The sequence below is a fragment of the Salvelinus alpinus genome, chromosome 1 (assembly GCF_045679555.1).
Source record: "Salvelinus alpinus chromosome 1, SLU_Salpinus.1, whole genome shotgun sequence".
In the NCBI taxonomy this organism is placed as follows: domain Eukaryota; kingdom Metazoa; phylum Chordata; class Actinopteri; order Salmoniformes; family Salmonidae; genus Salvelinus; species Salvelinus alpinus.
The window spans coordinates 108,698,912-108,715,540 of record NC_092086.1 but is presented as its reverse complement, the minus strand read 5'-3'; the positions used below and the strand labels follow the sequence as shown (position 1 = coordinate 108,715,540).

The following is a 16,629-nucleotide window of genomic DNA, read 5'->3' as shown; positions in this document are numbered from 1 at the left end:
GTCCAGAGGCCCATTATCAGCAACCATCACTCCTGTGTTCCAATGGCACGTTGTGTTAGCTAATCCAAGTTTATCATTTTAAAAGGCTAATTGATCAATAGAAAACCCTTTTGCAATTATGACATTTGGGCCTCTGTACGCGACAGACAGTCAGACCGAGCGACAGACAGAGCGACCGAGCGACAGACCGAGCGAGCGACAGAGAGCGACAAAGACAAACAGAGACACTGACCAGTCTGTGGAGGCCCATGCGTCGACCCCTAGCAGGCCGGAGTGGACACTCTGGACTGTCTCAGGAGGAACCTCGGGGCTGTCCAGGAAGTTGACCACCTGCTTGATGACTGCGGCCTCTCTCAGGATCAGACCAATCACAACACACCATTCCAGACAGCCAGCCTCCATGAACACATGCAGGAGGTACCTGAGGACAGAGAGAGATAAGCTATAAAAGGCATGATCCATAAGGGACTTCCCAGACACAGAGGAATTTTAGCCCAACACTAAGAAGCATATGGTCAATGGAGATTCTCCATTTAGTTTATCTGAGTCCAGGGAAACATACCTAAGGATACACAAGCTAAGGCTGACAAATCACACAAGATATACACAAACCTACATATGGAACCAACACACAGACACAAACAAATAGGTCACCGCAGCCATACGTCTAGCTGGGTTGGGTTGGGAAGTGGGGTGGAGGAGTATTAGTAGCACCTAATAGCAGTAGTAGAAAAAAGTACTCGATTGTCAAACTTGAGTAAAAGTAAAGATACCTTTCATAGAAAAATGACTCAAGTACAAATCACCCAGTAAAATACTGCTTGAGAAGTCTAAAAGTATTTCGTTTTAAATGTAAGTATCAAAAGTAATTGATAAAATATATTTAAGTATCAAAAGTACAAAAATTAAATCATTTCAAATTCCTTAAATTAAGCAAACCAGACGGGACCATTTTTTAAAACAAATATTATTTACAGATAGCCAGGGGCACAAACTCAGACATAATTTACAAACGAAGCATTTGTGTTTAGTAAGTCCACCAGATTCAGAGGCAGTAGGGATGACCAGGGATGTTCTCTTGATAAGTGTGTGAATTTGATCATTCAAAATGTAATGGGTAGTTTTGGGTGTCAGGGAAAATATATGGAGTAAAAAAGTACATCATTGTCTTTAGGAATGTAGTCAAGTTAAAATGTAAATATTAAAGTACAGGTTCTATTTGCATAAAAAAATCTTAAGTACATTTTCCCCTCATATTTTCCCTTAAAATGTCCTTAACTTTAAAATAAGTTGCACAAAACATTTTAAGGCAAATTCCCCCCTTAAATGAAGTGAAAAAGTTAAGGGTGCCCCTGAGGTCCCTTAAGTGCTTCATTCAGTATGGATAGAGGTATCCCCTTTCATTCAGTATGGATAGAGGTATCCCCTTTCCCTTTCATTCAGTATGGATAGAGGTATCCCCTTTCCCTTTCATTCAGTATGGATAGAGGTATCCCCTTTCCCTTTCATTCAGTATGGATAGAGGTATCACCCTTTCCCTTTCATTCAGTATGGATAGAGGTATCACCCTTTCATTCAGTATGGATAGAGGTATCACCCTTTCCCTTTCATTCAGTATGGATAGAGGTATCCCCTTTCCCTTTCATTCAGTATGGATAGAGGTATCCCCTTTCCCTTTCATTCAGTATGGATAGAGGTATCACCCTTTCCCTTTCATTCAGTATGGATAGAGGTATCACCCTTTCATTCAGTATGGATAGAGGTATCACCCTTTCCCTTTCATTCAGTATGGATAGAGGTATCACCCTTTCATTCAGTATGGATAGAGGTATCACCCTTTCCCTTTCATTCAGAATGGATAGAGGTATCACCCTTTCATTCAGTATGGATAGAGGTATCCCCTTTCATTCAGTATGGATAGAGGTATCACCCTTTCATTCAGTATGGATAGAGGTATCACCCTTTCATTCAGTATGGATAGAGGTATCCCTTTCATTCAGTATGGATAGAGGTATCACCCTTTCATTCAGTATGGATAGAGGTATCCCCTTTCATTCAGTATGGATAGAGGTATCACCCTTTCATTCAGTATGGATAGAGGTATCCCCTTTCATTCAGTATGGATAGAGGTATCACCCTTTCATTCAGTATGGATAGAGGTATCCCCTTTCCCTTTCTTTCAGTATGGATAGAGGTATCACCCTTTCATTCAGTATGGATAGAGGTATCACCCTTTCCCTTTCTTTCAGTATGGATAGAGGTATCACCCTTTCATTCAGTATGGATAGAGGTATCACCCTTTCCCTTCCATTCAGTATGGATAGAGGTATCACCCTTTCCCTTTCTTTCAGTATGGATAGAGGTATCCCCTTTCCCTTTCATTCAGTATGGATAGAGGTATCCCCTTTCCCTTTCATTCAGTATGGATAGAGGTATCCCCCTTTCATTCAGTATGGATAGAGGTATCCCCTTTCCCTTTCTTTCAGTATGGATAGAGGTATCCCCCTTTCCCTTTCATTCAGTATGGATAGAGGTATCACCCTTTCATTCAGTATGGATAGAGGTATCCCCCTTTCCCTTTCATTCAGTATGGATAGAGGTATCCCCTTTCCCTTTCATTCAGTATGGATAGAGGTATCACCCTTTCCCTTTCATTCAGTATGGATAGAGGTATCACCCTTTCCCTTTCATTCAGTATGGATAGAGGTATCACCCTTTCCCTTTCATTCAGTATGGATAGAGGTATCCCCTTTCCCTTTCTTTCAGTATGGATAGAGGTATCCCCTTTCCCTTTCATTCAGTATGGATAGAGGTATCACCCTTTCATTCAGTATGGATAGAGGTATCACCCTTTCATTCAGTATGGATAGAGGTATCACCCTTTCATTCAGTATGGATAGAGGTATCCCCTTTCATTCAGTATGGATAGAGGTATCACCCTTTCATTCAGTATGGATAGAGGTATCACCCTTTCATTCAGTATGGATAGAGGTATCCCCTTTCATTCAGTATGGATAGAGGTATCCCCTTTCCCTTTCATTCAGTATGGATAGAGGTATCACCCTTTCATTCAGTATGGATAGAGGTATCACCCTTTCCCTTTCATTCAGTATGGATAGAGGTATCCCCTTTCCCTTTCATTCAGTATGGATAGAGGTATCCCCTTTCCCTTTCATTCAGTATGGATAGAGGTATCACCCTTTCCCTTTCTTTCAGTATGGATAGAGGTATCCCCTTTCCCTTTCATTCAGTATGGATAGAGGTATCACCCTTTCCCTTTCATTCAGTATGGATAGAGGTATCCCCTTTCCCTTTCATTCAGTATGGATAGAGGTATCCCCCTTTCATTCAGTATGGATAGAGGTATCCCCTTTCCCTTTCTTTCAGTATGGATAGAGGTATCCCCCTTTCCCTTTCATTCAGTATGGATAGAGGTATCACCCTTTCATTCAGTATGGATAGAGGTATCCCCCTTTCCCTTTCATTCAGTATGGATAGAGGTATCCCCTTTCCCTTTCATTCAGTATGGATAGAGGTATCACCCTTTCCCTTTCATTCAGTATGGATAGAGGTATCACCCTTTCCCTTTCATTCAGTATGGATAGAGGTATCCCCTTTCCCTTTCTTTCAGTATGGATAGAGGTATCCCCTTTCCCTTTCATTCAGTATGGATAGAGGTATCCCCTTTCCCTTTCATTCAGTATGGATAGAGGTATCACCCTTTCATTCAGTATGGATAGAGGTATCACCCTTTCATTCAGTATGGATAGAGGTATCCCCTTTCATTCAGTATGGATAGAGGTATCACCCTTTCATTCAGTATGGATAGAGGTATCACCCTTTCATTCAGTATGGATAGAGGTATCACCCTTTCATTCAGTATGGATAGAGGTATCACCCTTTCATTCAGTATGGATAGAGGTATCCCCTTTCCCTTTCATTCAGTATGGATAGAGGTATCCCCTTTCCCTTTCATTCAGTATGGATAGAGGTATCACCCTTTCATTCAGTATGGATAGAGGTATCCCCTTTCTTTCAGTATGGATAGAGGTATCACCCTTTCCCTTTCTTTCAGTATGGATAGAGGTATCACCCTTTCATTCAGTATGGATAGAGGTATCACCCTTTCCCTTTCTTTCAGTATGGATAGAGGTATCACCCTTTCATTCAGTATGGATAGAGGTATCAGCCTTTCCCTTCCATTCAGTATGGATAGAGGTATCACCCTTTCCCTTTCTTTCAGTATGGATAGAGGTATCCCCTTTCCCTTTCATTCAGTATGGATAGAGGTATCACCCTTTCCCTTTCATTCAGTATGGATAGAGGTATCCCCTTTCCCTTTCATTCAGTATGGATAGAGGTATCCCCTTTCCCTTTCTTTCAGTATGGATAGAGGTATCCCCCTTTCCCTTTCATTCAGTATGGATAGAGGTATCACCCTTTCATTCAGTATGGATAGAGGTATCCCCCTTTCCCTTTCATTCAGTATGGATAGAGGTATCCCCCTTTCCCTTTCATTCAGTATGGATAGAGGTATCCCCTTTCCCTTTCATTCAGTATGGATAGAGGTATCACCCTTTCCCTTTCATTCAGTATGGATAGAGGTATCACCCTTTCCCTTTCATTCAGTATGGATAGAGGTATCCCCTTTCCCTTTCTTTCAGTATGGATAGAGGTATCCCCTTTCCCTTTCATTCAGTATGGATAGAGGTATCACCCTTTCATTCAGTATGGATAGAGGTATCACCCTTTCATTCAGTATGGATAGAGGTATCACCCTTTCATTCAGTATGGATAGAGGTATCCCCTTTCAATTCAGTATGGATAGAGGTATCACCCTTTCATTCAGTATGGATAGAGGTATCACCCTTTCATTCAGTATGGATAGAGGTATCACCCTTTCATTCAGTATGGATAGAGGTATCACCCTTTCATTCAGTATGGATAGAGGTATCCCCTTTCATTCAGTATGGATAGAGGTATCACCCTTTCATTCAGTATGGATAGAGGTATCACCCTTTCATTCAGTATGGATAGAGGTATCACCCTTTCATTCAGTATGGATAGAGGTATCACCCTTTCATTCAGTATGGATAGAGGTATCACCCTTTCATTCAGTATGGATAGAGGTATCCCCTTTCCCTTTCATTCAGTATGGATAGAGGTATCCCCTTTCCCTTTCATTCAGTATGGATAGAGGTATCACCCTTTCATTCAGTATGGATAGAGGTATCCCCTTTCTTTCAGTATGGATAGAGGTATCACCCTTTCCCTTTCTTTCAGTATGGATAGAGGTATCACCCTTTCATTCAGTATGGATAGAGGTATCACCCTTTCCCTTTCTTTCAGTATGGATAGAGGTATCACCCTTTCATTCAGTATGGATAGAGGTATCACCCTTTCCCTTCCATTCAGTATGGATAGAGGTATCACCCTTTCCCTTTCTTTCAGTATGGATAGAGGTATCCCCTTTCCCTTTCATTCAGTATGGATAGAGGTATCACCCTTTCCCTTTCATTCAGTATGGATAGAGGTATCCCCTTTCCCTTTCATTCAGTATGGATAGAGGTATCCCCCTTTCATTCAGTATGGATAGAGGTATCCCCTTTCCCTTTCTTTCAGTATGGATAGAGGTATCCCCCTTTCCCTTTCATTCAGTATGGATAGAGGTATCACCCTTTCATTCAGTATGGATAGAGGTATCCCCCTTTCCCTTTCATTCAGTATGGATAGAGGTATCCCCTTTCCCTTTCATTCAGTATGGATAGAGGTATCACCCTTTCCCTTTCATTCAGTATGGATAGAGGTATCACCCTTTCCCTTTCATTCAGTATGGATAGAGGTATCCCCTTTCCCTTTCTTTCAGTATGGATAGAGGTATCCCCTTTCCCTTTCATTCAGTATGGATAGAGGTATCACCCTTTCATTCAGTATGGATAGAGGTATCACCCTTTCATTCAGTATGGATAGAGGTATCCCCTTTCATTCAGTATGGATAGAGGTATCACCCTTTCATTCAGTATGGATAGAGGTATCACCCTTTCATTCAGTATGGATAGAGGTATCACCCTTTCATTCAGTATGGATAGAGGTATCACCCTTTCATTCAGTATGGATAGAGGTATCACCCTTTCATTCAGTATGGATAGAGGTATCCCCTTTCCCTTTCATTCAGTATGGATAGAGGTATCCCCTTTCCCTTTCATTCAGTATGGATAGAGGTATCACCCTTTCATTCAGTATGGATAGAGGTATCACCCTTTCCCTTTCATTCAGTATGGATAGAGGTATCCCCTTTCCCTTTCATTCAGTATGGATAGAGGTATCCCCTTTCCCTTTCATTCAGTATGGATAGAGGTATCACCCTTTCCCTTTCATTCAGTATGGATAGAGGTATCACCCTTTCCCTTTCATTCAGTATGGATAGAGGTATCCCCTTTCCCTTTCATTCAGTATGGATAGAGGTATCACCCTTTCATTCAGTATGGATAGAGGTATCACCCTTTCCCTTTCATTCAGTATGGATAGAGGTATCACCCTTTCATTCAGTATGGATAGAGGTATCCCCTTTCATTCAGTATGGATAGAGGTATCCCCTTTCATTCAGTATGGATAGAGGTATCACCCTTTCATTCAGTATGGATAGAGGTATCACCCTTTCATTCAGTATGGATAGAGGTATCCCCTTTCATTCAGTATGGATAGAGGTATCACCCTTTCATTCAGTATGGATAGAGGTATCCCCTTTCATTCAGTATGGATAGAGGTATCACCCTTTCATTCAGTATGGATAGAGGTATCACCCTTTCATTCAGTATGGATAGAGGTATCACCCTTTCATTCAGTATGGATAGAGGTATCCCCTTTCATTCAGTATGGATAGAGGTATCACCCTTTCATTCAGTATGGATAGAGGTATCCCCTTTCATTCAGTATGGATAGAGGTATCCCCTTTCATTCAGTATGGATAGAGGTATCACCCTTTCATTCAGTATGGATAGAGGTATCCCCTTTCCCTTTCATTCAGTATGGATAGAGGTATCACCCTTTCATTCAGTATGGATAGAGGTATCACCCTTTCCCTTTCATTCAGTATGGATAGAGGTATCACCCTTCCATTCAGTATGGATAGAGGTATCACCCTTTCCCTTTCATTCAGTATGGATAGAGGTATCCCCTTTCCCTTTCATTCAGTATGGATAGAGGTATCACCCTTTCATTCAGTATGGATAGAGGTATCACCCTTTCATTCAGTATGGATAGAGGTATCACCCTTTCCCTTTCATTCAGTATGGATAGAGGTATCCCCTTTCCCTTTCATTCAGTATGGATAGAGGTATCACCCTTTCATTCAGTATGGATAGAGGTATCACCCTTTCCCTTTCATTCAGTATGGATAGAGGTATCACCCTTTCATTCAGTATGGATAGAGGTATCCCCTTTCATTCAGTATGGATAGAGGTATCACCCTTTCATTCAGTATGGATAGAGGTATCACCCTTTCATTCAGTATGGATAGAGGTATCACCCTTTCATTCAGTATGGATAGAGGTATCCCCTTTCATTCAGTATGGATAGAGGTATCACCCTTTCATTCAGTATGGATAGAGGTATCACCCTTTCATTCAGTATGGATAGAGGTATCACCCTTTCATTCAGTATGGATAGAGGTATCCCCTTTCATTCAGTATGGATAGAGGTATCACCCTTTCATTCAGTATGGATAGAGGTATCCCCTTTCATTCAGTATGGATAGAGGTATCACCCTTTCATTCAGTATGGATAGAGGTATCCCCTTTCATTCAGTATGGATAGAGGTATCACCCTTTCATTCAGTATGGATAGAGGTATCGCCCTTTCATTCAGTATGGATAGAGGTATCACCCTTTCCCTTTCTTTCAGTATGGATAGAGGTATCACCCTTTCATTCAGTATGGATAGAGGTATCCCCTTTCCCTTTCTTTCAGTATGGATAGAGGTATCACCCTTTCCCTTTCTTTCAGTATGGATAGAGGTATCACCCTTTCATTCAGTATGGATAGAGGTATCACCCGTTCCCTTTCTTTCAGTATGGATAGAGGTATCACCCTTTCATTCAGTATGGATAGAGGTATCACCCTTTCCCTTTCTTTCAGTATGGATAGAGGTATCACCCTTTCATTCAGTATGGATAGAGGTATCCCCTTTCCCTTTCATTCAGTATGGATAGAGGTATCACCCTTTCCCTTTCATTCAGTATGGATAGAGGTATCCCCTTTCCCTTTCATTCAGTATGGATAGAGGTATCACCCTTTCCCTTTCATTCAGTATGGATAGAGGTATCCCCTTTCCCTTTCATTCAGTATGGATAGAGGTATCCCCCTTTCATTCAGTATGGATAGAGGTATCCCCCTTTCCCTTTCATTCAGTATGGATAGAGGTATCCCCTTTCCCTTTCATTCAGTATGGATAGAGGTATCACCCTTTCCCTTTCATTCAGTATGGATAGAGGTATCACCCTTTCCCTTTCATTCAGTATGGATAGAGGTATCCCCTTTCCCTTTCTTTCAGTATGGATAGAGGTATCCCCTTTCCCTTTCATTCAGTATGGATAGAGGTATCACCCTTTCATTCAGTATGGATAGAGGTATCACCCTTTCATTCAGTATGGATAGAGGTATCCCCTTTCATTCAGTATGGATAGAGGTATCACCCTTTCATTCAGTATGGATAGAGGTATCACCCTTTCATTCAGTATGGATAGAGGTATCACCCTTTCATTCAGTATGGATAGAGGTATCACCCTTTCATTCAGTATGGATAGAGGTATCACCCTTTCATTCAGTATGGATAGAGGTATCCCCTTTCATTCAGTATGGATAGAGGTATCCCCTTTCATTCAGTATGGATAGAGGTATCACCCTTTCATTCAGTATGGATAGAGGTATCCCCTTTCATTCAGTATGGATAGAGGTATCACCCTTTCATTCAGTATGGATAGAGGTATCCCCTTTCATTCAGTATGGATAGAGGTATCACCCTTTCATTCAGTATGGATAGAGGTATCCCCTTTCATTCAGTATGGATAGAGGTATCACCCTTTCATTCAGTATGGATAGAGGTATCACCCTTTCATTCAGTATGGATAGAGGTATCACCCTTTCATTCAGTATGGATAGAGGTATCACCCTTTCATTCAGTATGGATAGAGGTATCCCCTTTCATTCAGTATGGATAGAGGTATCCCCTTTCATTCAGTATGGATAGAGGTATCCCCTTTCATTCAGTATGGATAGAGGTATCACCCTTTCATTCAGTATGGATAGAGGTATCACCCTTTCATTCAGTATGGATAGAGGTATCACCCTTTCATTCAGTATGGATAGAGGTATCCCCTTTCATTCAGTATGGATATCAATATAAATAATATTTGTGGAGGTGAATGTTGCTTTCCTCTGTCCTGGTTTCAAAGGGGAAACATCCACCAGCTAGCTACGTAGCTAATGGAAGGTGCACAATCCATGGCTACAAAGCTACTGTAGCTAGTTGGCTAGCTAGCTAGCTACTCTGTCAGTTAGCTGGATGTGCTAGAAAGTAATAGAAACAAGTTGAGAAAACTAAAAGGTGTTTTATCTCCTGATTCAAATTGTTTCTACTGTCTTGAATGTAGAAGTTCTATTATGTGATCTCCCAGAATAAAGACTCTCTCTTTGATAAGAGATGTTCATGTCAGTGAAACAGGTTGTCTCCGTGGTAACTTGAGACTCTTTCTGCAGTACATGCCTTCAAGCTACCATAAAAGTCATGAATTATTCCTTCAGGTAAACCCACTCTGTCGCTCTGATTGGGCTGTCAAATAGAAGTAGAAATCCTGTCTATGAGTGGGAGGACAGGCTTACCGTAGCTGGACCTGGGACTTGTGTGGTCCCTTGTTAGCCAGCTCCATGGAGATGTGTTCCAGCTCAGAGTGGGTCAGACTGAGAGTAGAGAAGTTCTCATCCACCATGGTCCAGTCTCCATCCACCATGCTGCTGGTCTCCGTCAGGTCTGTGGCAGAGCCGATACTGCACTCCTCCGCTAGGGAGAGAAAGATGGAGGGAGAATGAGGAAGGGAGGTAGTTGATGAGGAAGGGTAGAAAGCGAGAGAGATATTAACAACCCATTTTAAAACACTCCACAACACCGTTCAAATTGACACGAACGCAGAACAACGCCAAATTCATGAGAAATTGAATGGATTAGAAAAAGCTATAAAAAGGACAATCAAAATCCACTGGATTCCCCAATTACTGACCAGGAGCTGTATAAGAAACTTCAGGCCCTCAAATGTAAAAAAGCATGCGGACCTGATGGCATCCTAAATGAGATGCTCAAACTCACAAGTGTAACATTTACATTGGCTGTATTTAAACTGTTTAATTTGATCTTGAGTGTAGGTTATTTCCCTGACATCTGGAATAACAACCCCAATCTTTAAGAACAGAGACAACAATTACAGAGGCATTTGTGTGAACAGTAACCTGGGGAAGGTTTTCTGTAGTATTATAAATGTAAGAGTTCTAAACTTCCTTAATAAGCACAATGTCTTGAGTAAAAGCCAAATTGGATTTATACCAACACATTGCACAACCGATCATATTTACACCCTACACACCCTGATAGATAAACATGTCCACCAAAATAATACCAAAATATACACTTGCTTTATCGACTTCCAAAAAGCATTGGATTCTATTTGGTATACAGGACTGTTCTACAAAGTTATTGAACGTGTTGTAGGGGGTAAAACATGACATAATTAAATCAATGTATACTGGCAATACGTGCAGCATTAAAATTGGCAAGAAAATAACAGAATTCTTAAACCAGGGGCGGGGCCTTCGCCAGGGTTGCAATCTGAGCCCTGCACTCTTCAATATTTACATCAACGAATTCGCCACTATTCTAGAAAAATCCTCAGCCCCTGGTGTTAGTCTCCACAATTTAGAGGTTAAATGCCTGCTCTTCGCAGATGACCTATGCCTGCTGTCACCCACAGCACATGGCCTACAGCAGAGCCTGGACCTGCTGGAGCAGTACTGCCAGACCTGGGCCCTGGTAGTTTTCCAGAGAAGATCCAGATCTCAGGGAATTAGACCAAAGTTGTCAATTGGTACAAAATATAGAGTACTGCACACACTACAATTACATAGGTTTAAAAATAAGCTCAACTGGACACCTTAATGAGGCAGTGAATGAACTGAGAGAGAAAGCACGCAGGGCATTCTACGCCATTACACACATTCAAATTGAAATACTTATTAAAATTTGGCTAAAAACTAATTGAATGAGTCATTGAACCAATTGCACTTCATGGCAGCGAGGTGTGGGGTCCACTTGCAAAACAAGATTTCACCAAATGGGACAAACACCCCATTGAAACCCTGCATGCAGACTTCTGTAAGATTCTCCTACATGTCCAGAGGAAAACTACAAACAATGCATGCAGGGCAAAATTAGGCCAATATCCACTAATAATAACTCAAAAAAGAGCAATTAAGTTTTGGAAACATCTAAAGTATCATATCACTACCAAGCTCTGCAATGCCAAGAGCTGAGCAAAGAAAAGAGTCCCCTCATCCAGCTGGTCCTGGGGCTGAGTTCACAAACCTGTTCTACTAACACACTGAAGCCTCAGGACCAGAACATCCAATCAATCAGAATATAACAAATTACAACACAGTCAAAACAAAACTACATTACTTATTGGGAAACATAAGCACAAAGCAAAATGCAGTGCTATCTGGCCCTAAATCGACAGTATACCGTGGCTAACTATTTCACCATGGTTACTGATTAAAACCTTGATAAAGTACAGGCTCAGTGAGCACAGCCTTGCCATTGAGAAGGGTAGACACAGGAAAACCTGGCTCCCTGTAGAGGAAAGGCTGTGCAACCACTGCACAACAGCAGAACCTGAGACAGAGCTACATTTCCTGACAAAATGTAAAAAACATAAAACAATTAGAGTAATTTCCCCAAATTTGAAACCCTTATTCAAGGTTCCAGAGCCCTCTCTGATGAGAGTAGGCTACCCGTCCTGTTGGGGGAGGACGCAGACAGCTGTGGGTTGGCAGAGCACTACATTGCTGCCTGCCATAAGATGAGGGACAGTGTCTGACAGACCAATCAACCTGCACATGTCCTCTACTGTATGCTTATTGTTCAATGTATGGTTATGTTGACCCTTGGCTATTGTTGTCCCGTTGACAATTTTGATTCTTATTATAAATATCCAAAGTAAGCTTTGGCAATACGTACATTGTTATGTCATGCCAATAAAGCAAATTGAATTGAGAGGCACAGCGAGAGCGAGAGCCAGAGCCAGAGAGAGAGATTATTATTATTGTTATATATAATTTTGACCCTTGGTTATTGTTGTCACTGTTGTCCTGTTGACAATTTTGATTCTCATTTTTATTCATTTTATATTGTAAATATCCAAAATAAGCTTTGGCAATATGTACATTGTTACGTCATGCCAATAAAGCAAATTGAATTGAGAGAGAGAGAGAGAGACACACACAGATAGTAACAGGTCATGATCATATGAGCTCCTGCATTTTTCAGCATGTTCTTAAAAAAAGCTAGATTTAGAGTTAGATACACTTGGATTGTTTTGTCAGGAACATATACAGGATGCTACCTTCTACAACATAACCTTCACTATGTCACCAGGACATATACAGGATGCTACCCTCTACAACATAACCTTCACTATGTCACCAGGACATATACAGGATGCTACCCTCTACAACATAACCTTCACTATGTCACCAGGACATATACAGGATGCTACCATCTACAACATAACCTTCACTATGTCACCAGGACATATACAGGATGCTACCCTCTACAACATAACCTTCACTATGTCACCAGGACATATACAGGATGCTACCCTCTACAACATAACCTTCACTATGTCACCAGGACATATACAGGATGCTACCCTCTACAACATAACCTTCACTATGTCACCAGGACATATACAGGATGCTACCCTCTACAACATAACCTTCACTATGTCACCAGGACATATACAGGATGCTACCCTCTACAACATAACCTTCACTATGTCACCAGGACATATACAGGATGCTACCATCTACAACATAACCTTCACTATGTCACCAGGACATATACAGGATGCTACCCTCTACAACATAACCTTCACTATGTCACCAGGACATATACAGGATGCTACCCTCTACAACATAACCTTCACTATGTCACCAGGACATATACAGGATGCTACCCTCTACAACATAACCTTCACTATGTCACCAGGACATATACAGGATGCTACCCTCTACAACATAACCTTCACTATGTCACCAGGACATATACAGGCTGCTACCATCTACAACATAACCTTCACTATGTCACCAGGACATATACAGGATGCTACCCTCTACAACATAACCTTCACTATGTCACCAGGACATATACAGGCTGCTACCCTCTACAACATAACCTTCACTATGTCACCAGGACATATACAGGCTGCTACCCTCTACAACATAACCTTCACTATGTCACCAGGACATATACAGGATGCTACCCTCTACAACATAACCTTCACTATGTCACCAGGACATATACAGGCTGCTACCCTCTACAACATAACCTTCACTATGTCACCAGGACATATACAGGATGCTACCCTCTACAACATAACCTTCACTATGTCACCAGGACATATACAGGCTGCTACCCTCTACAACATAACCTTCACTATGTCACCAGGACATATACAGGATGCTACCCTCTACAACATAACCTTCACTATGTCACCAGGACATATACAGGCTGCTACCCTCTACAACATAACCTTCACTATGTCACCAGGACATATACAGGCTGCTACCCTCTACAACATAACCTTCACTATGTCACCAGGACATATACAGGATGCTACCCTCTACAACATAACCTTCACTATGTCACCAGGACATATACAGGATGCTACCCTCTACAACATAACCTTCACTATGTCACCAGGACATATACAGGATGCTACCCTCTACAACATAACCTTCACTATGTCACCAGGACATATACAGGCTGCTACCCTCTACAACATAACCTTCACTATGTCACCAGGACATATACAGGATGCTACCCTCTACAACATAACCTTCACTATGTCACCAGGACATATACAGGCTGCTACCCTCTACAACATAACCTTCACTATGTCACCAGGACATATACAGGCTGCTACCCTCTACAACATAACCTTCACTCCAAATCAAAACTCAAAACCTACAACCTGATTTTGGACGGAATTACGGAATCACCTGGAAGGCTTACAACTACCAAGGATTATTATTCCAAAACTACACAGCAAATGCTCTGGAAAACAACAGAAACCTGAAAACACCATCCAACCTGGAACTGAGTGAGTAATGTTTAGTCTGAAGCTATATTTTTTTCCCAAAAGCCAAGAAGAAAAATACATTACATTACTTTATAAGGACTGAATGCTAAATTAAGGCTGCCAAGCTTGATACAACTTCAATTAGCACTGACGTGTCAAGTGAGAGGTGTCAAAGCCCTTTAGCCCAACAATGGCAGGAGAGTCACACAGTCTACTCCAACCAGATGGAGAGGCCTTAGAAGCTGCCTCCCGCTGTTCAGAAGCTGCCTCCCGCTGTTCAGAGGTAATTAAAATACAGTACCCTGTGTATGTAAAGAATGATAAGACACGAAAAGACCACAAAATTAAGCTCCTTATGGAAAATCAAGAGACACTTTTTGCTGACTATTATAAAAATGGGAACATCAGCAACCTTATCTTCCACACAGACCATCCCCTGGCATGGCACAGTGCTATATTAACACACTACCCCTCTGTTAAGAAGGGGGGTGTTAATGAGGGGTGGAAACTCAGGATACAAGACAACGAGGACTCTGAGTCAGCTAATATAAATCTCTATAAGTCTGGAACAGTATTGGTACAGGGCAACCCCAAGCAGTTTCAGCTGGACTTTCACCTAATCAAAGAATTAGCTGAGCAGGAGAAAACCTCCCTTGAGAAAGGAGAAGAACAGAGCACTAGAGGAGAGGACCAGACTGCTGGAGGAGAGGGTGAGGGGGATGGAGGAGAGGATCAGGCTGCTGGAGGAGAGGGTGAGGGGGATGGAGGAGAGGATCAGACTGCTGGAGGAGAGGGTGAGGGGGATGGTGTGTGACAGAGATCAACCCACTAGAGAGGTGGCCACCCCCGCAGAGTAGCCAGCAGAACAGCCCACCTCAGCTCCCGACAAAAGTCTCGACACCACAGCAGAACAGTCCACACCAGACCCTGACCATAGCCTCGACATCACAGCAGGACAGACAAATGAAGAACCCCAAGCCTAGGGGATTTCACCCCCTCTGAGTACCCCCCTCCTGTCAGCCACCCTGATAGCCCTCCTGACAACCCCCCCACACCCACTGAGGACATACACAAGACACAGATTGTTCTCCTTATGGACTCAAACGGGAAATATATACAAGAAAAAAAACTTTTCCCCAAACAGTGTGTCTAAACACCCAGCGCCCCTAGACCTTCTGTCTGAGGACCAACTAGGTTCACCCAGCCACATAATAATACACCCAGCGCCCCCTAGACCTTCTGTCTGAGGACCAACTAGGTTCACCCAGCCACATAATAATACACCCAGCGCCCCCTAGACCTTCTGTATGAGGACCAACTAGGGTCACCCAGCCACATAATAATACACCCAGCGCCCCTAGACCTTCTGTCTGAGGACCAACTAGGATCACCCAGCCACATAATAATACACCCAGCGCCCCCTAGACCTTCTGTCTGAGGACCAACTAGGTTCACCCAGCCACATAATAATACACCCAGCGCCCCTAGACCTTCTGTCTGAGGACCAACTAGGATCACCCAGCCACATAATAATACACCCAGCGCCCCCTAGACCTTCTGTCTGAGGACCAACTAGGTTCACCCAGCCACATAATAATACACCCAGCGCCCCCTAGACCTTCTGTATGAGGACCAACTAGGGTCACCCAGCCACATAATAATACACCCAGCGCCCCTAGACCTTCTGTCTGAGGACCAACTAGGTTCACCCAGCCACATAATAATACACCCAGCGCCCTAGACCTTCTGTATGAGGACCAACTAGGGTCACCCAGCCACATAATAATACACCCAGCGCCCTAGACCTTCTGTCTGAGGACCAACTAGGGTCACCCAGCCACATAATAATATACCCAGCGCCCTAGACCTTCTGTCTGAGGACCAACTAGGGTCACCCAGCCACATAATAATACACAGGCACAAACGACCTGAGAGCCCAGCAGGAGAGGGTGGCCACAGCACTCAAGGGAGTGATTGAAAAAGCTTCTTCTAACACACAAGTGGTTATCTCCACCCTGCTATCATACAGCAGGTAAACACAAGTATTTCCTGTGACTGTGCCTCAAAACCAAATGTTTACCTGGCCCACTACTCTACCCTGGACTTGAACATCCTTTATGACCAGGTCCACCTCTACAAGGCACCAGTGCCCACCTTCGCACGGACCCTAAAGGACATTGCTCTCAAACGCAGCTCCAACACTTCACACAGGAGCAACAGATCAATAG

General features: G+C 42.6%; 1 protein-coding gene across 6 annotated transcripts in view; it reads right to left on the bottom strand.

The window, feature by feature from the left end:
- Window positions 1-16,629, bottom strand: part of LOC139538380 (guanine nucleotide exchange factor subunit RIC1-like) — a 104,557-nt gene that overhangs the window by 4,777 nt on the left and 83,151 nt on the right. For all 6 annotated transcript variants that reach the window (XR_011667724.1, XR_011667727.1, XR_011667725.1 and 3 more), the window contains exons 25-26: window positions 9,879-10,056; window positions 233-421 (exon numbers count right to left, since the gene is read on the bottom strand). Coding sequence is in view for 1 of the 6 variants with exons in the window: in XM_071340360.1 (XP_071196461.1) it covers window positions 233-421; window positions 9,879-10,056 (367 nt within the window). In the remaining 5 variants the exon portion in view is untranslated. The remainder of the gene's footprint in view (window positions 1-232; window positions 422-9,878; window positions 10,057-16,629) is intronic.